General features: G+C 42.0%; 1 protein-coding gene across 1 annotated transcript in view; it reads left to right on the forward strand.

Annotated features, from left to right (window-relative positions):
* Nucleotides 1-11,111, forward strand: part of LOC111143586 (ST6 N-acetylgalactosaminide alpha-2,6-sialyltransferase 5) — a 164,875-nt gene extending 153,764 nt beyond the window's left edge. The window contains exon 5 of the mRNA XM_022497412.1: nucleotides 9,412-11,111. Within this exon, the coding sequence (XP_022353120.1) occupies nucleotides 9,412-9,643 (232 nt within the window). The 3' untranslated portion in view covers nucleotides 9,644-11,111. The remainder of the gene's footprint in view (nucleotides 1-9,411) is intronic.
* Nucleotides 11,112-25,352: the final 14,241 nt, after the last annotated feature.

Below are 25,352 nucleotides of genomic sequence, written 5' to 3' on the forward strand. Positions count from 1 at the left end.
CTAAGTACTTGAGAGTTGCCCCAGAAGTTACTAAGAACTTCGGCAGGTCCAAAGACTAGGACACAGCCGTTGCCTTCTAGAAACTCAACCGTAAGCCTTATCCACATGAAGACGTAATGAACACAGCACAGCCACTTGGAGTCAAAGGACTCTCGCAGACAGTATCAACCACTGGAGAATGAAAGAGCAACTTGGAAGTCAGTCCTGCTGCTCATCTAGCTGTTACCCCTTTTGTTTTTATTTTGGAAGAAGTTGAGAACTCTAAGGGCCAAGCAGCGTTCATGTGTCCTGGGGTCTAGGACTTAAGGAGGTAAGCTCTCACCAGGACCCAGGAATGGTATGGAAGTTTCTGGGAGATAGAGCTCAGGCTGTTTGAGCCCACCGGAACATAAATTCTCCAAGAGCCCTGAACTTCTTCCAAAAGAAGAAGAGAAAATAACCACTTCTGCTCCTCAGAAGCTATGTGACTTGGAGAAAGTTACTTGACTTTACTGACCTTAGTGATCTTGGGCAAGTTACATACTGACTATCTCACGTACTGACTATCTCTGTAGTATAGTGACTTCGCTTCTGTATCCATGAGATGGTGACAGCAACAGTACTTACTGTGAGGGTTTCTATGATAATCTCATAAGGTACTAGATGAGGAAGGCTTGGGGTATATTAAGCGTGGTGTATATCAGACATGCACAAATTTATCAGGTGAAGGGACGCGCTAATATGCAAGTGTGGGTGCCCATTACCACACTTTAAGGAGATGTCCAGCAAGCGGTATCAAATGATGCCCAGGGGGTGAGGAGAGCCTGGCTGCTAGAAAGGGAAGGACCTGTGTGGCCTCTTGTATGAACAGGATGCCACTTTTCTGCCCCACGGGGACTGGGCTGCACGTGGCCTCCAGCTCCCACAGGCCATCACATGGGGCGGCTCGAGTGAACCTGCCCATTCTGTGGCTTTCCAGTGTCTTGCTAGACTGGAGAGTTAGGCACAGGGGGCCAGACTTCAGCAAGCAAAAAGAGAGCCAACTGCCGATTTGGGGTAAAACAACTTTTTCTGACTTTAAGACGCAACTAGTATCCTCAAAAGGAGTTATTTGCTAAATTAACCACAGAGACTTCCTTCCCTCAACTGACTCATATTGGTACTGAGGACATAATCCGGGATGAATAAGACAGAGTCTCTGCCTTCAGTCCCCTTAGGGTCACTTGGACACAATTCCGTCAAAGGGCCAGAAGGCTCACAAGGCGCCTGTGGGAGAAAATCCACACTGTCTGCCTATCATTCACATCCGACCCACAGCTTTCCTCAAACATCCGCCTCTGACTTTCTGACAGACTCAGAGGGGTCCTTGTATTCCTCTGACCCTACTGGATGGAACAGGGGCAAGAGAGGAGGAAGACTGGGCCCACCCACCCCCGCTCCGTCAAGAGCAGACCCACTTCTCTCTGTGTTACATCCGGGCTCTTCTCTGACAAGGGTTGCCCGGCAAATAAGAACTCTGACAGCCTCTGGTGTGAGCTACAGTCCTGCTGCTCTCCGGTCGCACGCTTTTCAGGAGAATCTAATCATTGCCTTCTTATTGCTGGGGAAACAGAGGCACAGAGAGACCAAACACTGGGCTACTTCTGTGGTCGTTTCTGTCAGCCTAAGGTGGCAGTGACCCAAAGGGAATGTCAGCCACCATATGCATGGCATGAGGGAGGGAACAGAAGATGAGAGGGTGTAGGGGACTAAATTATTCCCCGGGGAAGCAAACAGCTGAGCAATCCCTGAGGGACCGGTTCCCAGGATAAGGGTGGACGGGCTCGCCCCTGCAAGCCGAGAGCTCCCCCTTTCCATCCAGCTCTCCCAGAGCTCTGACCTCCCTACCCCTCCACCCAAAGGCCCTGAGTTGCTTCCAGGAGTCATTCTTTGGCAAGAAAACTTCTCATAGCCCCTAAACTACTAAGCACGTGGACTCCTCATAGTCCCACATTCATATTTAAAACCACAGATGGGAGCAGCAGACCTATAAATGGACAGATGCGTTCCTCAAAACCTGGCCGAATCTAACAGAGTGAAGGTTGTCTGACAAGCACGTAACCCTTCCCTCTGTAGCTTGGTGCCAAGGTAGCTCCTGACTGCTCTCCCCAAGTCTGCTCTCTCTCCTTCCTCTCCAGACACCACTGTGCTGCTGGAGAGACTACATTTGACTCAGTTCAACCCCTCAGTAGTTCCCCAAAGCTTTTATTTTATTTTATTAAAGATTATTAAGGATTTTATCCAGAGAAATACAGAACATAGGTAGACAGAGCAGCAGGCAGAGGGAGAGGAAGAAGCAGGCTCTCTGCTGAGCGGGGAGCCCAATGCAGGGCTCGAACCCATAACCCTGGGATCATGAGCTGAGTCAATGGCAGACACTTAATGGACTGAGCCACCCAGGCGCCCTCCCCAAAGCTTTTAGAACAGAATTCCCACCCCCTTGCTTAGCACACAGCCCTCTAGGACCTGGCTTCTGCATCTGCTCTAGTCTCCCCTCCTCTCCCCACACAGACTTTTTTTTTTGCCGTAGGGAAAACTTAGAAAGGAGCTACCCCTGCAGACCTCTGGCCTTTGGCCCTCAGCTTGGAATTTCCAGCCCCTTCCTCTTCATCTGGCCAATCACTGGTGGTTCTTTACAATAATATTAATGGTTATTTTAATGCACATACCACACACTGGTCCTATGCTTAGTATAAATAGATGTGCCATTACGTGGAAGCCTTGTGATAATGCCGTGAGATAAACATTACTCTCGTCATTTCACATGTCAAGCTTGAAGACCTAAAACAGCTGTCCAGGATCATGGGGCAGGGAAGTGACAGAGCTAGGGTCTCCAGGACCTCCCTCCACGGTCTCAGTGCAGCAGGCCCTCCTCCTGCAAGCTTTTCCTCACTCCTGTCAGACCCTGTCTATGCCCCCACTGGGCCCTCTGCCAACCCCACCCCCGTCCCCCACCCCCCACCACCCCAGTTTGTCGGGATCCTTTATTTGCCTGTAGTCTCGCCTGGGTCAGTGCTCTGTCCAGACTTGCATCTTCAGGACTTGTTCTTGTGTCTGGCACATAGTATATATTCAGTATTGATTGACTCGGTGAATAAAGAAAACCTTCGTTACCTTGGCAGTGTGTAAGAAACTGATTCTATAGTTATCCCAAGCCCAGAAGTGTCCAGTGAATGAAAAATATAATTAGCAAATGACCAATTCAAATCCGAAGGGTCCTAGGACTTCAGTGGCGGCCACCTGTTTCATCGTTCTCAGCTGGAGTGAGCGCTGGGTCTTCACAGAGGGGCTCAGCCGTCAGGCAATTAGTCTCCATCCTGCCCCTAGCCCTGGGCTCCAGGCTCATCGGTATTCTGAAAGCTGGGGAAAATTAATGCCACGTTGCACCAGAGACAGTCTCAAAATATATTCTTGTGTGGAGAGTAGACCCTTAAGTCATACCATCTCATATAGAAAGCCAAATCCATTCTATCCAGATGGTCTATAAATTGCAATGAAAAAAAATCTGTTATCATTGCCTTCCAAACTAAGTTATGGTATTTTTTTTTAAAGATTTTATTTATTTATTGGACAGAGAGAGATCACAAGTAGGCAGAGAGGCAGGCAGAGAGAGAGAGGAGGAAGCAGGCTCCCCACCAAGGAAAGAGCCCGACGCGGGGCTCCATCCCAGGACTCCGGGATCATGACCTGAGCCGAAGGCAGAGGCTTTAACCCTCTGAGCCACCCAGGCACCCCTAAGTTATGGTATTTTTAATCTCATTTTCCACTGTAAATTATTTGTGATAATAATGGGCCAAGCGTTTAAATTCTACCTAATAATCTTATTTCTGGTCATACTTAACACATTACCAAGTTTACAACTCTCTGTCACCCGTCGTTTCTTGAGTATTAATTAGCAGAGTAATGACTCAGAGTGATCACTGTCATGGAACTAAATTAATATCTCATCCATAATGTGAAGGACATCTCAAAGGTATCGTGCATATCAGAGAGTTGGTTCTACTAGAATTATTAGCTAGCGAACATTAATAAAGCTGCCAGTGTAACAGGAAAATTCTAGTTGGCAACAGTCCACTGTGTAGAATCAGATGCTTACAGAGACAGGTAGGGAATGGTAATGCACCCAGGAGGTTCACATTTTATGAAGTAGACTTCAAATATAGTCTTGTGTTTTTTCCCAGACAGTTCTCTTTGCCATGATTTCCTTCTTCTGTCTTTGCCCTGATTTGACCCACTCTTGGCAGTCCTGGGTTGTTTCCATCACCTTCCTCCCTGTGGGTACCATCGATCTATGAAGAGATGTTGTAACACCACCGGAGGTGCCAGAGTCGTGGAGGGTGAGTGGGAGTCCGGATGACTCACTCCGGCTCTTTGCCCCAGAAAGGGTGGATAGCGGCAGGCTCTCGCTGCTCTGTCTGCCCCAGAGTCACCAGAATTAGTCCACTGGCTTCCAAGGGGTATAGATGTTTTCCTTCTGAAAGAGGCTGTAAAAGAGTAAAGGGGACTCAGCAGGTCCCACCGGGCTAAAGCAGATGTGTGGGAAGGCCTGCTCTAGGAGCATTTCCTTCAGGATGCTACTAGTATCCCTAGTGGCCCACAATTCAAGCTAATTTCAGAACACTCTAGACACTTGACAGCTGTCCATTCAGCTCTATTCTACTAGCATTTCCTGACTACCTACTGGATGCTGGGTAACATGCCCGCACAGAAGCGTGTTTAGAGAGTCTGAGAGCTCTAGAGAGAGGCAAAGCCACCATTCCCTTCCTGGCACCTTTGTAGCCCTGTGGATAGTTCAGCCCCAACTAACGGATCAGGGTCAACCCAGATCACACCTGGAACTGAAAGGATTCTTGCGGGCTTGTTGACATAAAGACTTTTCTGCCGGTTGTACAGCTTAGCTGTTGGAGATTCACAAATGGAACATGACAAACTCCCGTCACCATTAATATTCGCGAGTATAACATTCAGGGAGCACAAGGGCTCTACTGCTCACGCTGACAGGCTGCGGAGTGTCCACCGAGCCCGGGGCTCCTCTGTCTGCAGGTGTTCGGGAGAACGCAGCGAGGACAGAGTCGTTCCAAACCAGGTTCCAATAGGTGCCATTGGTACACAAACCCATCTGGTAGAGCAGGTTTTCCAAGATACAGAGCCTCGCTCTTAGGAGTTCCACTTTGGTCCATATCTGAGCCCTGAAACTTCTTCAATTTTTCTGTGCATGAGTTTTGTCATCTCTAAAATAGGGGTCAGAACGGTACCTCTGGCATGGGGGCGTTGTGAGGATTCAGTCGTGTCAAATGCCGAGCACTCTGTTTGGTGCTGTAAAGGTAACTAAAGTCCGGCACCCGGGATGGTCCACGAGTGAGGCTGTGTGCTTACAGCCAGGCCCTGGACCCCTCCTGCCCGCCGGCTCCTCAGCCCTCAGACGGAGCAATGACTCTGACCTTAGGCTCCCTCCCTTGTCTGATGGGGATGTGGAAGGGATCACGGAAGTGAAGCACCATAGCTTAGCAAGAACCTCACTAAATCAGCCGTCCTCAACCTGGCTGTGTATTTAGACTCTCATAAGGAGCTTTTCAACATAAACAGGTTTTTTAAATTTTTTGTTTTGAAAAAGTTTTGCACTTACCAAAAGTTGTATAAGTAGCACAGAGTTCCTGTATACCCTTCACCTTGCCTCCCCTAATGTTAACATTTTGCATCATTACGGTCCAATGATCAAAACTAAGAAATGAACACCAGTGCAAAACTCTTACCTAAAGAGACTTTATCCAGATTTCACCAGTTTTCCAGCTGAGGTCTCTGATCTCCTCCAGGACCTACTCCAGGATCCTTTTGCACTTACATATCTTGGCTCTCAGTCTCCTCCTGTCCGGGGCCATCCTTCAGCCTCTCCTTCTCTTTCACGACATTGAAGAAATCTGGTCATTGTCACGGGAGGTCCCTCACTCTGGATTCGCGTGATGTTTTCTCATGATCGGGTTGAGGCTGTGCATTCCTGGGGAGGGTACCACAGGATCAGGAAGCCCTTCCCAGCATCCCGCATGTCAACAGACACGTGATGTCAGATGTCTCAATGTGGCAGTGTTAACCTTGACTGCCTCGCTAAGGTGGTGTTTGCTGGGTTTACTCACCTCGAAGTTATTATTTTTCCCTTTGTCATTTAAATATCCTGGGGGAGATACTTCATGTAAATAACCTATTTCTCTTCATCATTTTTCCCCACTAATGTTTCATTCGTTGGCGCACCTTGCTTGCAACAGTTGCAAGGCTGTTTTAGTAGTGATTTCTTTATTCCCTCATTCTCTCTGGATTTATTAATTGGAATTCTTCTATATGGAAATGCCGTTTCTTCCTCCCTGTTTATTTATAGATTTAGCTATTTACTGAAATTATCATGGACTCGTGGGTATTTCTTTTATTTTGTGGGGTTTATAATCCAGTACTACCATTATTTATTCTGATACTCAAACTTCACGTACTTTTAAAATAGCTGTGCCTGGGACCCCCTTCAAATCAATTAAGCCCAAATCTGTGGAAGTGGGACACAGGCAGTGGTATTTCTTTAAAGCTCCCTGTGTGCACTGAATGTTCGTTCTCTCACAACTCCCCTCGCTCCACCTGCTTCCTCCCTAAAGAAACAAAAACCCTCCGCCACACAGGTTTTGCAGGATTTATTCCCGAGGTTACCCTTAGAGTGCTGATGACAGGCTGTAGCCCCTTGGGAAACTGGCTCTGAGATGATCTCCGCCCTCACACCTCCACGCCCTCCGCTTCTCCTGGTCCTCCCAAACAGGAACTGGGGTGCCAGACCCTCCTTTACAACAGTAGCCTCCTGATGTGGAAATTCTGCTGATGTATTTTGCTGCTGGGTCAGGAGGAAGGAGAAAAAGCTACTGCAGTCTTTAAAGTCAGGTTTGAGGAAAGACCTAAGGAATGAGGGCCTTATTCTGGGAAGGACGCAGCAGTGAATTACAGCGGGTGGCAGGCTTTCCAGAGGGAGGGCTGTTCCCACAGGCTCTTCGGCTCTCCCCTCAAGGCCCACAAAGCACTCCTCGGCCATTTGGGCAGAATTTTAAAGTGTGGGAACAATCCCACTTATTTGGACACCTTGGAAATCATAACAATTAAATGTGTAAATTTAATTCTCCCTTTAAGGGATCAATAGGGAGCCAAATAAGTTTTCATTCCAAGAGATGGTCTTCCTGAATAAGGAAACTGATCTTCTAGCATCCGTTAGCTGGTTTCCAATTTCTCTGTATTCCTAGGTGCCAACTCAATCTCATGGTATTTTTAGAAGCTTAATTGTTTCTTTAATAAGATTGATTCCAGTAATATGTTCAAAGTGCAGATAAATCAGATTTAAAACCTGATTTATATTGGAATAAAAGCTTAACTCCAAGTGTACCATGCCATGGTGAATTCGGCACTGTTCCCCAAATTGTGCCATATGAATCTGGGGACATTTGTCTCACAAATTTGTATCTTTTTTTGTTTATTCTTTTCTCCATGGTATTCAGTTCCAGCTTGAATTCTTCCTAGAATGCATTTTCTGTATGGAAATTACCCTTTGTTAAAACTTCAAGGGGATTCCAATTTCTGGAGTAAGTAAAGATGTGAAATCTGTATTAGCTAGACAGGGTTGGATCTGATGTGTCACTGTGGAACACAGAGATACTTTAGACAAGCCTGATGTAGATGCAAGGTAGTAATTCAGCATAGCGTCCAACCCAGGAGGAGGAACGTTTAAATGCTGCAGGACAAAAATAAATCTCTCTTCCTGGAAGAACTTTAACCTCAGAGGAGAGGCAGCTCAAAAGGTTTATTGTTGTCAGAGCCACAAACTTGACACCCCTCTTGATAAAAGACTTCGATCCTTGACCTCGGTAAAGTTGCTACTCTAAGAGCTATTTGTGTATTGATCTCGTCTGAAGAAAACAAATAGATGTCTAGCAGGATGAACATCTCTGGGAAACAAAGGTACTGTACTAAGAGTAGAGCCCGAGTGCCCCGAGTGGGGGCCCCAGGGCACCGGGCACGGAAAGGTGATTTGCCTGAGCCTTTTAAGAGAAGCACTGAAGCTCTACATCAGAACCAGTTGGTGAGCGTAGCTCAAGACAGGAAGGTTTGCCTGTTGGGATACCTTGACTAATTCCATCATAGACTTCAACATGGAAGAGGTGGTGTGGATTGGACTAGAATGGAAACCATTGTGAGACCAGGACTCTTTGGGGGTTAGATATTTTAGTAACACAGGGCACCCAACTGCCTCAACATGTCAGTCCTTTGCACACCAAACTGAAGAAACGAGCCAGGGTTTCTCATTTGAGGTGAAATAGGGATATAGAAACAGAAAAAAATGTTGGGGCTATCCGGCTACAGTGCAAGGATTTGAGGATTTGGAATTTCTGGATTTAGAGACTCTGGATTTGGGTCCATTGTCTACCTAAAACAAGAAGAAAATGGTGGCATCGTGCTTACTATCTTTGTTCTATGGGATCAAACTAGGATCATCAGCTTTCCATGTTGGAGGAGAAATTGTCTTTAGAGGTTTGCTGTTGAGTTGTCAATGCCATATAAATTTCTGTCAACAACAGAAATTTTAAAATTATTTATTGAGCACCTACTAAGAACAAGACAAAGGCCTGCTCTCATGAACAGATTATAAAGAAGCAAACAGCAGCAATTCTGGAGAGGGATTAATGCTGTGAAAAAAATAAACCTGAGAGAGAGAGAACGTGCACGCAAAGGGACAGGTGTGAGGTAAATCTTCTCTGAAGAGGACACGTTGAAGTCAGTACCCAGCAGTAAGAAGGAGTGAACTGGTTAGAAACGTGTTACAACCAGGTGACTGTCTTCACGTGCCAAGGCCTGAAGGTCAAGCTTGGCAGAGCTGAGGACCAGAAAGGCCAGTATGGCTGGAGCATGTTTGGCAAGGCTGGGTTAGAACAAAGCTCTGGAGAGAACCACCTCATGTAACACCCTATAAGCCACGCTTTTATTATAGTTAGAAGCTTCTGGAGGATTTAGTGAAGTGGGGGGATGGGAGGGAAATGTGGTGTGTTTTGTTTTGTAAACATCTTTCTAGCTGCTTATGCTGAACTGACCACAAGGGCAAGAGTGGAGGAACTACAGTGGGGGTCTTAGTAATGTGGGCTTTCTAAGTCCCAAACCCCCGCACATCCCATAGTATACTTTTAATCTCTCTCTTTGATAGTGATGCTCAAACATTTATTTCACAACCTCAGAACCTTTCCACTTGCTTCTCGTGTACACATCAGGAAAACCCTCTGTTGCAATTGACTTGACTTGGAAATAGGTGTTGTGCTCATCAGCTTCCTCAGTCACAGGAGGTTTTTCCCCTTTACTGAGTCATCTCATCTCTTCCTCCTACAGGGATCCCAATCACCCGTCAGTACCTTACCACTATTACGAACCGTTTGGACCTGACGAATGCACCATGTACCTCTCCCACGAGCGAGGACGGAAGGGCAGCCATCACCGCTTCATCACAGAGAAACGCGTATTTAAGAACTGGGCACGGACATTCAACATTCACTTTTTTCAGCCAGACTGGAAACCAGAATCACTTGCTCTAAAGCCTCCGGAGAATAAACCTGTGTTCTGAGCAGTGAGGGTGCCAGAACAAAACCTCAAGTACCTACTGCATCAGACGCCAGGGCGCTGAACTTCCAGAGCCGGCAGACACAAGAGAGGGACGGGATCGGGAGCAGGAAACTCCTCCATGACCAACACGTACAGATGGCTGGGAGGCAGGACCGCCAAACACTGCGGTTGGTGTGTAAGGAGAAAATTCCAGAATTACTATGTCCGCAGGAGCATTATCCCTTGCAAAAGGGGTTACTTGAGGAGCTAAACACCCATGTCAGTGATGCTGTCGTGGTCTAAAGAACATTCTGGATCTCTTTAAGTATCGCCTTCAAAACCGAAGCACGAGCAACTCAACGATGTTAGTTGTGTTCCTTTGTAGAAATGCCACATCAAAAGACCTTTTTCTATCGAGTTGTATCCTAACCTGATCTATAATCTTTGTCATCTGTTGGGCTCTGTATGTGTGATTTGTAAAAAGCAGTCTGAAAGTATAGACCTGATTTCTGAAGAGCACATCTCCACTGACTTTCACAAAGCAAATGCCCAATATTTATTTATTAAAAGTTTTTTAGTGTACTCTAGGCCAGTATTTTTATAGATTATGATTATGTGGTAATTTATCCTTCTTAACTCTTTAACCCTGAATGATGGTTGGAAGACACCTAGAATGGGGCTGGTGAGTGACTGGGTTCACGACACTCGTTAGCAGTTGATTGGCATGGAAATGTCGCGTTGGTGTTTTTTGAATCCTTGGGCTTCAAGAAGAGCTATGACATTTTCTAACGTAAAGAATTGCTCCAAATGACAAAACTGAAAACCAAAAACTGTGTTATTACAACAAAAAGATACTAACAAAAGAAACTTAAAGATAGCTGTCTTTAGTAATAGTTGGTGTAGGTTACTTGGCATAAACCCTAGTTTCCTCGTGTGAGAATGATGTCCCTGTATCAGATGACAGTGTAAGTTTCCTCCCAAATCTAAAATTCTGTAAGCCTCTCCTTGACCCACTTGAGGACCTTATACTTGGATTGATGGGGTTTCTCTAGTAGCAAAAGCCTGACTTTAGGGGGTCTTTTATCCCCCTATTACTATTTATCTCCCTCTGTGGTTAAAAACACAACTTTCTCACTGGTCCCCATCGGCTACAGTCTACCCCCTGCTTTTCTGGTGTTTCTTGAACCCCAAAAAGGGGGAGGGCAAAAAACTAAGAGAGAGAGAACCTCTGTGGTGTTCCCTGGCTATAGGAGCAAGGAACAGTCCTTCTCTGAGTCTGTGAGAAGAGAAGACAAGGAGCTTCCCTATCAGACGACTCATTTATCCTGTAAACTATTCAGATTCACTCATTGCAAGTCTCACATGATAGTCTCAGCCATTCCCCGGTCTGGAGGAGTATTAAGGACTTATTTTATCCAGAGCCAAGAGAGTAGTATGAAGGACCTTCATTTAAGCAAGTGCTATTCCTCAAAATTAGTCTTTTTAAAAATACACCAGTGTTTTTTTTTTTCCATATGACTTAGAAGGCATGTGCTTTTCCAATGCCAAATTCAAAGGCACCAGCAAGTATTACGTGTGGAGACCGACATTGTTTCACAGAACCTGACCTGACCTGTGACTAAAGAAGGTTTTTCACATTGCCACTTCCTTTCACTTTCCTTACTTAGTACTAAGATTCCATTCCCTTGCACTAACTAGTACTACTTATCATATGGGGTCCTGTGGTTGGGGTGTAAACACAGTCCGGATATTTATAGGACAGAAACAAAACAAAGTTGGGATTATTGTGGTATAGCTTGAGCTGCTAAAAGCCAGTACAATGGAAACATATGTGTTCTTCAGACTTTCTCATAGTTTTTAAAGAGACTGTAGAATATCATTCCAGCCGGATCTCTTTTGCGGTATGGACTCCGGACACACGATCATTTGTGAACGTAAGAAAAAGAGTATGAATTTCATGTGATAGATTTATAGGCCACCTTTACCATCACTTGAAGACATTATGTTGTTCAGATGTAAGTAGCTCCTTTAACAAGTTTTATTTTTATGGAAATTCGGAAAGGCATACTTGGGACCCGCAAAAATATAGCTGTATTACCTAATCTGTAATATCTCAAATGCCTGGGTTATCTTTAGTTTTTAGGATTTGGTTTGTTTTTTTGTTTGTTTTTGTTTTTGTTTTAAGACCGTATGATAACTGCATCTTTTTTGTAGCTTCTTCCTTCTTCCCAAATACTCAGCAGAGTGTAAAGCAACCAAATTCTGAAAATCCCTGGCTTCAATGGGAAATAGCTTACATCTAAATGTAGCTAAGATACGAGAGTATGGGAATTCATATTTTTTCAAATATGGTATAAATAGGTGTAAGACTGATCACTTGGGCAGTGGTTTTTATTATAGCATTTCAAGAATATGCCTGGAATTCTGATAGATTGTGCCGACGGAGCTGGCTATGGGCAATTGAATTCTTATCTTGCTGCTATCATTTCCTGACTCTCGGTCTCAACACCATTCAAAACCACTAAACATCAACTCTGATATAAAAGATGATGGCAGAACCATGTTTAGAGACCTCAGTGATTTCAATATCCAATTGTGTTGGGAGCCTTAGTCATACTCGTTATGTTATACACCTTTGTCTTCTTTCCCAGCTGTGTCATCAGCTACCTCCTTGCTTTTAAGACCCCAGTAATACAAAGCCACAGCTGGCCGATGCATGGCGTCTGTTATTTCAATGCAAGAACATTTGGCAGAGGCCATTACAATAGATAGCCATTATGGGCAAAGATACAGGAATTCACAAACAAAATCAATCACTTCAAATGGCCCATAAAAAGAGGAATCTTACATTTAATATTCTACAGTAAATATTCACCCAAGAAAGCATACATTAAAGGAACATTAGGAGGTAAATATTCAGTGTGCTGCATGGGGACTTTGCTGCGTGATTTCCATTATGGTTAATGGGTGTTTGGTAACTAAGTCCCTGTGCTTCACTAACCCTGGGATGTGCTCCTAAGGGCTAGACATAAAACCAGAGTGATTCAGGAACTTCCAAGGTCCTAAGATTTCAGAGCGAGAGCTCGTCTTGAAAAAAAATAAAGGAAAGCAAAACACAAAATACTGTACCTGAAAGAGAAATTTGTGGGTGTTCTCTCGGAATCCTGACACCATTGCTAGTATGTGCCTCAGAGGCCAAACAACACCTCTCTGGACAGACTCCCTTTGTGTCCTGAAGTATTCTCCATTACTGATCTATTTTAATCACGTTAAAATTGAGGGATATCATCTCATTTTGAAGTAAAAACTCACCTCAAACGTTAGAATTATTGATTGGGAGGCTGAATGAATGTTAAGTAAAAGTGGACGGAACAAACTAGAATTTTGTCAGGATTCATGCAGTCTTATGTGAACATATCTGTACCTGTTTAACACCCACCCAAATAGTTGTCCTTATGTAGGGGTGACTGCATTTCGGAAATACATCCTGATTTCCACTGGGGTGATGACTCAGACTATTAGTTCAGACTTACTCTGAGATTCCTCTTCTCTCTGTAGTGTTAGGAGGTGAGGGTAACACTCCTACATATTTCGTCCCTGAGCCAATCCTTCCTTCCATCCTCCCTGCTTCTCTCTGGAACCTCAGTCCCATCCTTCCACCATCATTCTCTCCTGATTGTCGTTTGTCTACACTGGGCTCTTCAACCAGCGGTCTTTGGAGGTTGTTAAGGTCTTCCTTGTAGGTTTTTCAACTAGAGACATACCTGGGGAACAGGTTTGGGGTGGGCTCTGCCAGGCAATGAGCACAGTAGGTGGGAGGAAGACATCTGGCTCTAGGACTAGGTCATTCAGAAGCGCCATCCTGGTTCCCCTCGGGCTGGTAGGGGTGGGGAGGAGCTTCAGGACAGATCTTCAGTGCTAAAACAGAGGACAAGCCCCGGGCAAACTGGGACAGTGGGTCACCCTATCGAAAGGCCACCTCAGAGAGAACTATAATACTAAGGCATTGGGCAGGGGATGTGAATCCACTGCCTAGGTTCTAGCACATGCCAGAAGATGCTTCAGAGTGGAGAGAGGTGAGAGAGTGTCTATAGGTTTGAAAATGAATATGAGCAAGCCCCCTACTCCAGCTCACACATCCCCACCTACTCAGGGTATTGAGCCGCCATAGAAAAGCAAAAAAAGTCTGTGATCCTGTTTGTTTTTACTCAGTGCCCTAATATTCTATGCTACCTTGTATTTTTGTTCCTGTCTCTTTATGTGTGTGTCCTATTAGTCTAATCAGATTGTAAGCTCTTTGAGAGCAGGGACTGTTTCTCCTTTGTCTTTGTAGCCCCATGCCTAGTACAGTGCCTTGCACACAATAGGCGCTCAATAAATGTCTGTTGTTGATGATGACCTCTTAATGGTGGCCCATTGGATTGGTAACCGGTATATATTCTTCCATTTGAGAAGTGCGGGAGACAGAAAAGGTGATGAAGTAGTTAAATTTTAAGTGGGTTTTTACAGGGTCAGTCCTCAAACCTAGAACATTTTTAATCAACAGAACTGACCTAGATTTGGATAGGATAATGTAGCTGAATTCATTAGGTGTGTTAATGTTGGCTGTACTGAACACACAAAGTGAAGTTCGGCAAGCTTTGTGTTCTCGCTGTTAGCAAGCTGCTCTTAGCACAAATTAAATTTAATATTGACAAATGCTATAGCATATGTAGAAGCAGGCCGGGCTCTGACTTCTCTGATTCAATTACAAAAGGGAGGCTAAAATGAGATGAGTTCTAGCCTGCCTTATACTTGACAGCTTCCCAAATCTGCTGCAAATTCCAACTGGTGATTTCTGAGGGTCTATAACAATGAAGTATACATTTATCTTAAAATCAAAATGAAACAAACAAAAAAAATCCACCCCCTTTTGTTTCCATGAAGCAGATCCCCAGTGCTTTTATCCCTACCAGAACGTGAGGGGAAAGGAGAACTCTTGGGAGAGGTTGCCCTCAGGTGTAGCCTTCCAGTCACCATCTAGGGTCCCCACTTGGCCCGCATCTGGGTCCGATTACCTCCTGGTAACAAGAGAGGACAAGATGGAATCAAGTCAGTAAAGGTGAGTCAGCAGCTGGTGGGAGCCTCCACAAGGAACCATAATCACTATCTTCTTGAACGTGTGGGCACTCTGGAGCCCTTTTCTTTCAGTGCCTGTTCTTCCACATATCCATTTGTAGGATCTCAGTTTCATTTTGAAAATCATGAAAAAAAGGGCTTAGGACACTACACGAAACTGAGAGAATGCTTCCTTCTGAAAGGACAGGATTATAGATCTTCCCACATTTTCAAAATTTTTATTGTAATCACAAAATGTTATTTCGTAAAATATTAGGAAAGAGTTTATAGTAAGATTTCAAACAGGATCCCAACTGGGATGTTGGGAGGAATCTGGTAAATGCCACATCTAACCACACTTAAAAGAAACGACATTTCCAGCTATGTACATCAATCATTTCAAGTGTTAGCATCTTAACCTCTTTACCATGAGACTGGTTCTTTAATTTAATTTAATTTAATTTTTTTTAAATATTTTATTTATTTATCTGACAGACAGAGATCACAAGTAGGCAGAGAGGCAGGCAGAGAGAGAGGAGGAAGCAGGCTCCCTGCTGAGCAGAGAGCCCGATGCGGGGCTCGATCCCAGGACCCGGGGATCATGACTTGAGCCGAAGGCAGAGGCTTTAACCCACTGAGCCACCCAGGCGCCCCATGGTTCTTTAATTTTAAAACCAAATGTAGGTTTTGTTTTCCATGAGAGTGAATCAAAATCTTTAAAATCATATTTTATCACTAAAGATCTACTGGGTGATCTGCACAATGTCATGAGCTCTCTATATATTATTTCACAATAATCTTATTATCCGTTGTACAGAAAAGTAAACAGAGCAAGAGAAGTGCATCTGGCCCCCAGGGCGATGAAGATGAGAGTTGACACATGGCTTGCCATGTCCCGGGCAACCTCTAAAATGCTTACATGTATAACTGCAATTAATTCTCACAATAACCCTAATAAATGGGTTAATTTAGCATTCCCCTTCTACAGATGTGAAAACCGAGGTACAGGCACATGAGTAACTTTCCCAAGGTAATGGAGCTAGTCAGTGGGAAAGTTAGATTAGAAGCCACCAGGTCTGTTGCTAGAGTCTCCACCTTCAGTCACCATTGTACTTTCTGGCAGAAATTCCTATGTAGCAATTTCTATTAGAATATTCAAATACTCTATTACATCATATTCACAATGTATGTAATATTTGATACATATTAAATAAGTGACAAATATGTAAATTATGAAGTGAACGTAAGAAGAAAATTACCATTATCTGTGAAGGCCACTGAGTGTTCCTTCTATTGTCTTGGATTTTTAATTTACCATTCTCTTACTTTCTAAATATTAGTTTTATTACAAGCAGATATATCAATAAGCAATATATTATTTAGTTTTACATAGTAATAAACATAAAACTTACAACATTGTAAAGTCTTCCAAAAATTGGTTTTTCTTCCCAACATGCATCCATTTTCTCTGCATATAACTCTAGTTTATTTTCATGATTGTGTAATGCCAGCGTGTGACTATACCATAACTTATTTTTATTCATTCTTTCAGTGAACGTTAGGGTTATCAGTTGGTTACTAATATGTACAATGTTTTTGTGACCATTCCTGGGAAATTCTTTTGGTACATGTGTGCAAGAAGATCTATGCAGGAAATAGACCTAGGGATAAAATTGCTGAACTATAGAGTACAGTTGTACCCATGTGCATGATACTGCCAGGTTGTTTTCCAAAGTGGTTGGACACTTTATACTCCTAATTGTCCACATCTAGTTTATACTCCACTTTATACTCCTAATTGTCCAATTCCTAGTTGTCCACATATTTGCTAACTCTTGACTTGGTATTTTCAGACTATAAAATGTTGTCCTTCTGGTACATGTGAATTGTATCTCATTGCGATCTTGACTTGTGTGTCCCTAATTTCTTATCAGGTTTAGCGTGTTTTCTCTTCAGTTAGTATTATCTTGTCTGTAAAATGTCTATCCATTTTTTTCTACTTTCCTGCTGGGTTAGCTCACTTTTCCTTTTTATCTTAAGGAATTCTCAATATATTCTATATGGTATTTACTAATGTCCGTATGTTTGCAAATATCTTCTTCCAATTTGTGGCATGTCTTTCCTTTTTCTCTATGGTGATATCAATGAACAGAAGCTTTTTATTTCAGTGTAGTCATGTTTTCTAGCTTCTTATATGATTAGAGCTTCTTACACCCTCTTTAATAAATCTTCCACTGCTCCTGATCAATAATTACTCTTGTTACTCTTATGTAACTCTTAAAAATTATATGTTACTCTTAAAAATTTCAAATTTTTTTCTCTCATGTGGCCATAAAGGATTTATATTTTTGCATAAAGTGAGGTAGAAAGCACGTCTGTTTTGTATAAAAACCAACTGTCTTAGCACCATTTACTGAGATTCATTCTTCTCCAGTGATCAGCAATCAGATTTCCGGGTATGTGAGGAGGATTTATTTCTGTCCTCTATATTGTTTCATTTTAACCAAATTGTCTATCTTTGTACTAATACCACAGTCTTAATTATTATAGCTTTATAATAGGTTTGGGTATCTTCTAGGACAATTTTCCTCTCACCTTATTGGATGTTGAAGAATGTCTTGCTGATTCTTTTTTTTTAAATGACTAATTTTTGTTAAGGTTTTTTTTCTAATAATGTACACAGACTTTATGTATATAAACTGATGACATTTTATATAACTGTACACCCATGTCACCACTATTAGGATGACAACAGAGTACATTTCCAGCACCCCAGAAGGCTCATTCATACTCCCTTGCAGTCAATCTCCCTGTCAAGGGTGAGCACTTTCTTACTTCCACCAATGTAGATTTTATTTTGTCTATTTTTAAATTCTATATAAATGGAATTATTTGTTATGTATTTTTTTGGTCTGGCTTCTTTTAGTCAAAATTATGTTTGTAAGATTCACCTCTGTTGATGCATATAGCAGTGGTTCTTTTTCGTGACTATATAGTATCATTTTGCATCAGAATTGGCAACTTAATGTGGGTGGTCTTTGGGTTGGTTCCAGTTTAGGGCTACCATGAATACAGTTGTCATGATCATTCTTGTATATGCATTTTGACGGACAGAGAGCTTGTTTCGATTGGGTATGTAGCAAGGAGTGGAATTGCTGGGTCAAAGGTACACCTGTGCTAGGCCTTACTAGATATTGCCAGTTTTCCAAATTAATTGCATCATTTTACACTCCCATCAGCATTAATTGAGTGCCCCATTTACTCCACACATTTACCAATGCTTGGTATTAGCAGTCCTTATAAATGTGTCCCTTTTGCTGGCTATGTAGTGGTAAATCACCATGGTTTTAGATTTGCCTTTCCCTGATGAATGAGGAAGTTGAGCTTCTTTTCATATGCTTATTGACTATTTGCACATCCCCTTTTGTGACCTGCCTAGTTTGAGCTTTTGACCATACTTTTAGTTGGGTTGTCATGCTTTCTCTTCTTTACAAGATTTCTTTTTTTTTTTTTTAAAGATTTTATTTTATTTATTTGACAGAGATCACAAGCAGGCAGAGAAGCAGGGTGAGAGAGAGAGGGGGGAAGCAGGCTCCCTGCTGAGCAGAGAGCCCGATGCGGGGCTTGATCCCAGGACCCTGGGATCACGACCTGAGCTGAAGGCTGAAGCTTTAACCCACTGAGCCACCCAGGCGCCCCTTTACAGGAATTTTTTATATAATCTAGTTTCAACTCCTTTGTTATATATATTGCAGTGTATGGCTTGTCTTTTCACAGTCTTAATGGTATATTTGAATGACTGAAAGTTCTTAATTTTAATAATTTTAATTATAATTTATCTGAATTTCATGTATAATATAATTTGTGTCCTATTAAGAATTCTTACCTAGCCTGTGGCCATCTCTTATTTTTTTTTTCTAAGAAAAGCTTTGTATTTTTTTCCTTTTGTATTTGTATTTGATCCATCCCAAATTAATTTTGGGACATGTTGTGATGTAGGGGTCAAGGTTCGTCTCCCCCTTTAAGGGGATCCAGTGATACAGCACCATTTATTGTAAATACCACCCTATCTACATTGAATTCAAGTGTTCTTTTCTCGATAAATAAGCTACTGTATGTATGTGGGATTGTCTCTTAACTTTGAATTCTGTATCATTTTTATCTCTTGCACCATTACCAAATTACCTTAATTATTATAAATTCATAAATCTCAATATCTAGAAGTAGAAAGTATCTAGTTTATTCACCTTCAATATTGCTTTAACTATTTTTGGCATTTTGTATTTCCACATGCACATAGAATTTTAGAATCAGAGTGTCACTTTCCATATTTAATAAAACCTGCTAGGATTTCTATTGTGATTGCATTGATTCTAGGGATCATTTTGAGGAGAACTGACATTTTAACAATATCAAGTATTTCAATTCATGAATACAATTCAAAGTTTTCCATATAGAGATCTTCCACATCTTTTCTTATATCTATTCCTGGGAGTTTGATAGGTTTGGTGCTTTTGTAAATGGTTGTGTTGTTGTTGTTTTTTAATTTAATTTTCTACCTGTTTGTGTTAGTATATACAAAAATACAATTGATTTTGTATATCGATCTTATATTCAGCATTAGAGCTAAATGAACTCAACAATTGTCAAGTTTAATGAAGACCATGTAGTACCATTAAAGTGATATATTTTTTTAAGTGCATAGTATCAGGAGGTACAAGATGTCAATATATCTCATTAACAGTGATGCTAAATTTGATCATTATATCATGGTTAATTTCATGTGTCATTGTGGCTAGGCTGCGTGCCTAGTTGTTTGGAAAAGCACCAGTCTAGCTATTGCTATGAAGAAAATATTTTAGATTTGATAACACTGACAATCAAAGCAGACTTTGAGTAAAGCAGATTACCCTCCATAGTGGGGTAATCTGGGGGTGTGGGATACTCATCCAATCACTTGAAGGCCATAAGAGCAAAAACTGACATTTCCTGAAAAAAGAAGCAAGATTCGCCCCCAAGACTGCAATGTAGAAACCCTGCCTGAGTTTCCCATTGCTAACCTGTTCTGTAGATTTGATTCAGGGCTATAACCTCAACTCCTGTCTGAATTGCTAGCCTGCCAGCTCGCCCAAGATTTCAGACTTGCTAGGCTCCACAATCACATGAGCCAAGTCTTTAAAATTAACCGCTCTATAGGTAGATACAGAAATATAGAGATAGATGTATCCTATTGACTTTGTTTCTCTGGAAAACCCTCACTCATGCAAGTGATATCTCCACTATAAAACTACTATTTCCCCCTTTATAATTATTAGGAATTTTGCACGAAGATGTTTTCAAATATGTAAATTTCCTGTTTCTCAACACAAGCACTAATTTTAGTATCCATAGATGATTCCCGCTGCAATAGTTGTTACTGTGGTACTTGACAAATGCTGGCGGTTTTTTCTATTTTCATCATCTATTCTGTATTTATTTTGCCTGAGATTAGAAATTATACTGTTAAGAAAAAGCCATCCATTCTTCCCATTTATTCATATTTTTTAAATTGAGAAAACAATCCATTTACAATTGTGTCAGGAAGAATAAAGTACCTAGAATAAATTTAACAAAGGAAGTAAAAGACCTGTACTCTGAAAACTATAAAACATTAATGAAAGAAGTTAAAGACAACACAAATAAATGGAAAGACATACCATGATTATGGAGTAGAAGAATTAATATTGTTAAAATGTCCATACTACTCAAAGCAGTCCACATACTCAATGCACTAAACGCCAAGGCATTTTTCACAGAACTAGAACAAATAATCATAAAACTTGTATGGAACCACAAGAGACTCTGATTAGCCAAAGCAATCTTGAGAAAGAGGAACAAGGCTGAAAGGATCACATTCCCAGATTTCAAACTATACTATAAAACTATAGCAATCAAGACAGGATGGCCCAGCACAAAAACAGACACAGAGAACAACAGAACAGAATAGAGCCTGAAAGAAACCACACTTATAAAGTTAATCTATGACAAAGGAGGCAAGAACATCCAATGGAAAAAAGACAGTCCCTTTAATAAATGGTGCTGTTAAAACAGGACAACTACATGCAAAAGAGTGAACTGGATCACTTTCTTACACTCTATACAAAAAATAGTCTTAAAATGGATTAAAGACTTAAATGTCAGAACTAAAACCATAAAACTTCTTGAAGAAAACATAGGCAGTAAGCTCTTTCACACTGGTTTCAGCGATAACAACAAAAGCAAGAAAAAACAAATGGGAATACAGCAAATGAAAAAAGTTCTGCAGAGCAAAGGAAATCATCAAAAAAATGGAAAGGGAACTTACTGAATGGGAGGACGTGTTTGCAAATGATCTATCCAATAAGGGGTCAACACCAAAATATACAAAGACCTCTTGCAACTCAGCACCAAAAGAACATACAATCATTAAAAAAACAGGCAGAAGACCTGAATAGACATTTTTCCAAAGAAGACATACAGATGGACAACAGACATGAGAAAAGGTGCTTAACGACACTAATCATCAGGGAAATGCAAATCAAAACCACAATGAGACATCACCTCACACCTGTCAGAATGGCCATTATTAAAAAGACAAGAAATGACAAGTGTTGATGACGATGTGGAGGAAAGGGGAACCGCCATGCACTGTTGGTGGGGATGTAAATAGGTGTGGCCATTATGGAAAGCAATAAGGAGATTCCTTTAAAAATTAAAAATAGAGGGGCACCTGGGTGGCTCAGTGGGTTAAGCCTCTGCCTTTGGCTCAGGTCATGATCCCAGGGTCCTGGGATCGAGCCCCGCATCAGGCTCTCTGCTCAGTGGGGAGCCTGCTTCCCTCTCTCTCTCTGCCTGCCTCTCTGCCTATGTGATCTCTGTCTGTCAAATAAATAAATAAAATCCTTTAAAAAAATTAAAAATAGAACTATCATATGATCTAGCAATTCCACTTCTATTTATCAAAGAAAACAAAAACAAGAACTGAGAAATACATATGCATTGCAGTATTATTTACAAGGCCAAATATTGAAAAAAGTTTAGCATCCTTGGGTAAAGAAGATGTGGCATATATCTACAAAGGAATATAACTCAGCCATAAAAGGAATGAAATCTTGCCATTTGTGACAACATAGATAGATCTAGAGGTTATCATGATAAGTGAAATAAGTCAGAGAAAACAGATGCTATATGATGTCACTTCTATGTGGAATCTAAAAAGTGAAACAAGTGAACAAGCAAAACAGAGACTCAGACACAGAGAACAAACTGATAGTTGCCAGAGGGGAGAGATGCGGAGGGATGGATGAAATAGGTGAAGGGGAGTAAGAGATACAATCTTCCAGTTATACATACGACCTGGGGATATACAATATGGGGACTATAGTCAATAATATTGTAAAAACTTTTTTTTGTATGGTGATAGATGGTAACTAGACTTACCATGGTGATCATTTTGTAATGTATATAACTACTGAATCACAATGTTGTATCCCTGAAACTAATACAATATCGTATGTCAATTATACTTTAGTTTTAAAAAGTTTAAGGTGGACGCATCTCCACCTTCAAAGCAAAATAAAATAAAACAAAATAAAATAGTAAAGTAAAATAAAATGAGTAAAATTAAAAAAAAATTTTAAGTTCCAAATACAGAAGGCTTTACTAATTTTTGTGTGGTGATATCTAACGTAATTGTTATAGTTAGAGAATGTGGTCATTATGCTAATTCTTTGAAAGATTCAATATTTGTTTTATATACTACATTTGCCAAGTTGTGTAAGTGTTTCCTGAGTACTTGAGAAGATTGTGTATTTTTAAAATTTTGGTGGGATTTCTATATTTGTCCATTAAATCAAGCTTGGCAATTGGGTTGCTCAAATTTTTTCTTTTGTTACTAACTTTAGTCGGCTCAAATAATAATAGAGAAGTGTTTTGAAGCCCTTCAGTATGACATTGAGTTTTCTTCCAGCAATCTACAAACACTTTGTGTTAGCTATAGTGAGATGCAGGCAAATTTGTAATTACTTTATCTTCCTGGTTAAATTACTTGTTATTGTTTGCTATTAACCAGTGTTATCCCTACCATAGCCTTTTCCCTAAAGTCTGTATTCTTCTGCCATTAAAATAGCTACCTCAGTGTCCATTTGGTTTATTATTGTTGCCGACCTTGAATTCCAAGATGGAGACATGGACTTGGTGATGTTAGCCGTGTATCACTAACCTTGTTAAGCATGGAAGTCATAGGAATTAAGCAATGTTTCATGGGTTTCTAGGAATGCTAAAAACTTTTCTTCTGCTAAGAATTATTTTTTAAAGAAAAACATCAAAATGAGTATCAGTGTTTCAATTTCTAAAAGATTATTCCTTGTTCTCCATTTAATTGTAGGTTTTTTTAAAGGTTTTATTTATTTATTTGACAGACAGAAATCACAAGTAGGCAGAGAATCAGGCAGAGTGTGAGAGGGAAGCAGGCTCCCTGCTAAGCAGAGAGCCCGATGCGGGGCTCGATCCCAGCACCCTGAGATCATGACCTGAGCCAAAGGCAGAGGCTTAACCTACTGAGCCACCCAGGCGCCCTTATTATGAGCTTCTTCTTTAAGCAGGTATCAAAACTGTCGGTCTGTTTCTGGCAAATAAAATGAAGAAATGAGGGCAGAAAAGTGAGCCCTCCCTGTCTAATCTGATTCAGATGCAAAGGAACGTCATTGCTCACAGAGTTCAGGGTGGTCACTGTGTGCTCCAGCGAAGCAAAAGCCTATAAGCCAGCCAGTGTTAGAAACCCGGGCTCTCCCCTTTCCCACCTGGGTGCCTCTCAACCACTTTGCTAGACTTCTATTTTCTGTAAAACTGGGGTCCCTCCAAATGTTACCATTGTACAGTGTTGTGGTAAGAATTAAGTAAGAATATATGGAGGGCTCGTGTCCATGATGACTCAGTCCCAGCATGGGCGGAGGGGTCCTCCAGAAATGCCTAAAAGAAAGGGCTACACCTGGGTAGCCACCTGTGAGGTCAAAGTCATGTTAAACATCTGCCTACCACGGGGTGCCTGGGTGGCTCAGTCTGTTAGGCATCTACCTTCGGCTCTGGTCGTGATCCCAGGGTCCTGGGATTGAGGCCTGTATCGGGCTCCCTGTTAGACGGGGAGCCTGCTTCTCCCTCTTCCTCTGACTGCTGCTCCCCTTGCTTATGTTCTCTCTCTTTCTCTCTCTGTCAAATACATAAATAAAATCTTAAACAAAACAAAACAAAAATCTGCCTTCCTGAAAAGTGCTTCCCACTCAATGCCCTTCCTTTCTCCTGTTGTCCATCTTCTCGGGCCACAAGCCTTAAGTCTCATGTTCTGAGTCGTCTCTGGTTGCCTCTGATGAAGCACTTCCTGATCTCACCACGTGGAGCTGACCCTTCCTCCCATTCTATTCTGATAGATGTCTCTCCCAGTGTTCATTAAATGTCTCACTTCTCACACTAGAACCCACCCTGAAACCAAACAGGTTGAGTTCAGGTCCAGCTGGGATTCACTTCTGTGTCTCCAGCGCCTGTCGTGATGCCTTGATCCAAGTAGAGGTGCTCGGGAAAGGGAGGGAGAGAGGAAAAGAATAATTGTTTCAGTCAACAGGAAGAGGTTGCTGTCCTCCCCCTCATAATTTAGTGAGGGATAAAAATGTACACATGGAATGTTGATAACAAGACTCTGTGGGAACTCTGTTGAACCCAAGGCTCTGTGGGATAGGGAGGAGATGAGTCCTGTCTGGTGAGTTTAGAAATGTCTTTATTCCATCTCATTTATTGCAAAGTAATTTAACTCTTGGATGGGATGGACTTGTATGACGAGTTACATTACAACGCGCTTCCCCATCTCCACCCTCAACAGGTAGCTTCTTCCCTTTCGAAAAGTAAAGCTTTCGGGAATTATTTGATCTTGGTTTGAAGTCAATTAAATATTAAAGGATCTCTCCCTCCTTTGCATGAGCCAACCGAATTGAAAGTTCATATCACAGGGTTCTGAGAAAAGGAGCACAGAGCTTTGCATCAATTCGCGCCCTCCCTCCCCACTCACAGGTAGTGCTCCCCTGTTCCATGCTCATTTAACTAATTCTTGCCTGGACGACCGTGGCCTTCCAGGATTGCCTTTCTTCAACTCATTTTCATTCCCCAAGGCAGAATGAATCTCATAAAGCACAAATTTCACTTGGAACCTTTCTCTGAATTCTAACTAGCTGCTCGATTTCGTTTCATGCCATAGCCTAGATTCAGAACCCATTGCCTCCCTTATGAACTTTGGTCTCATCTGTCCCGGCTCCTTCACGTACGTCCAGAAGGTCCAACTACACCAGGCAATTCCAGGTGGCTCCAGGTTTGCTCAGGCTGCTCCTTCGCCTTGAGTGCTCCCCCTCCCCTGTATTCTCCTCTACTGACAACCCTTCCCCACACAACCCAGCCCCAGGCTGCACGCTGTCATTGACAGCCCAGCTTCCATGTCCCCACCTTTCAGACCATAGGTCCCCATATTTTCTTTGGAAAATCAGTCCCTCCGCTCTTTACTATGTAGTTAATGAGGGATTAACTCTAGATAAAGCTCCAGGGATAGGCCCTGATTGGTTTAAACTTACTGGCAT

Source organism: Enhydra lutris, unplaced genomic scaffold (assembly GCF_002288905.1).
Source record: "Enhydra lutris kenyoni isolate GAN:26980312 unplaced genomic scaffold, ASM228890v2 scaffoldscaffold9, whole genome shotgun sequence".
In the NCBI taxonomy this organism is placed as follows: domain Eukaryota; kingdom Metazoa; phylum Chordata; class Mammalia; order Carnivora; family Mustelidae; genus Enhydra; species Enhydra lutris.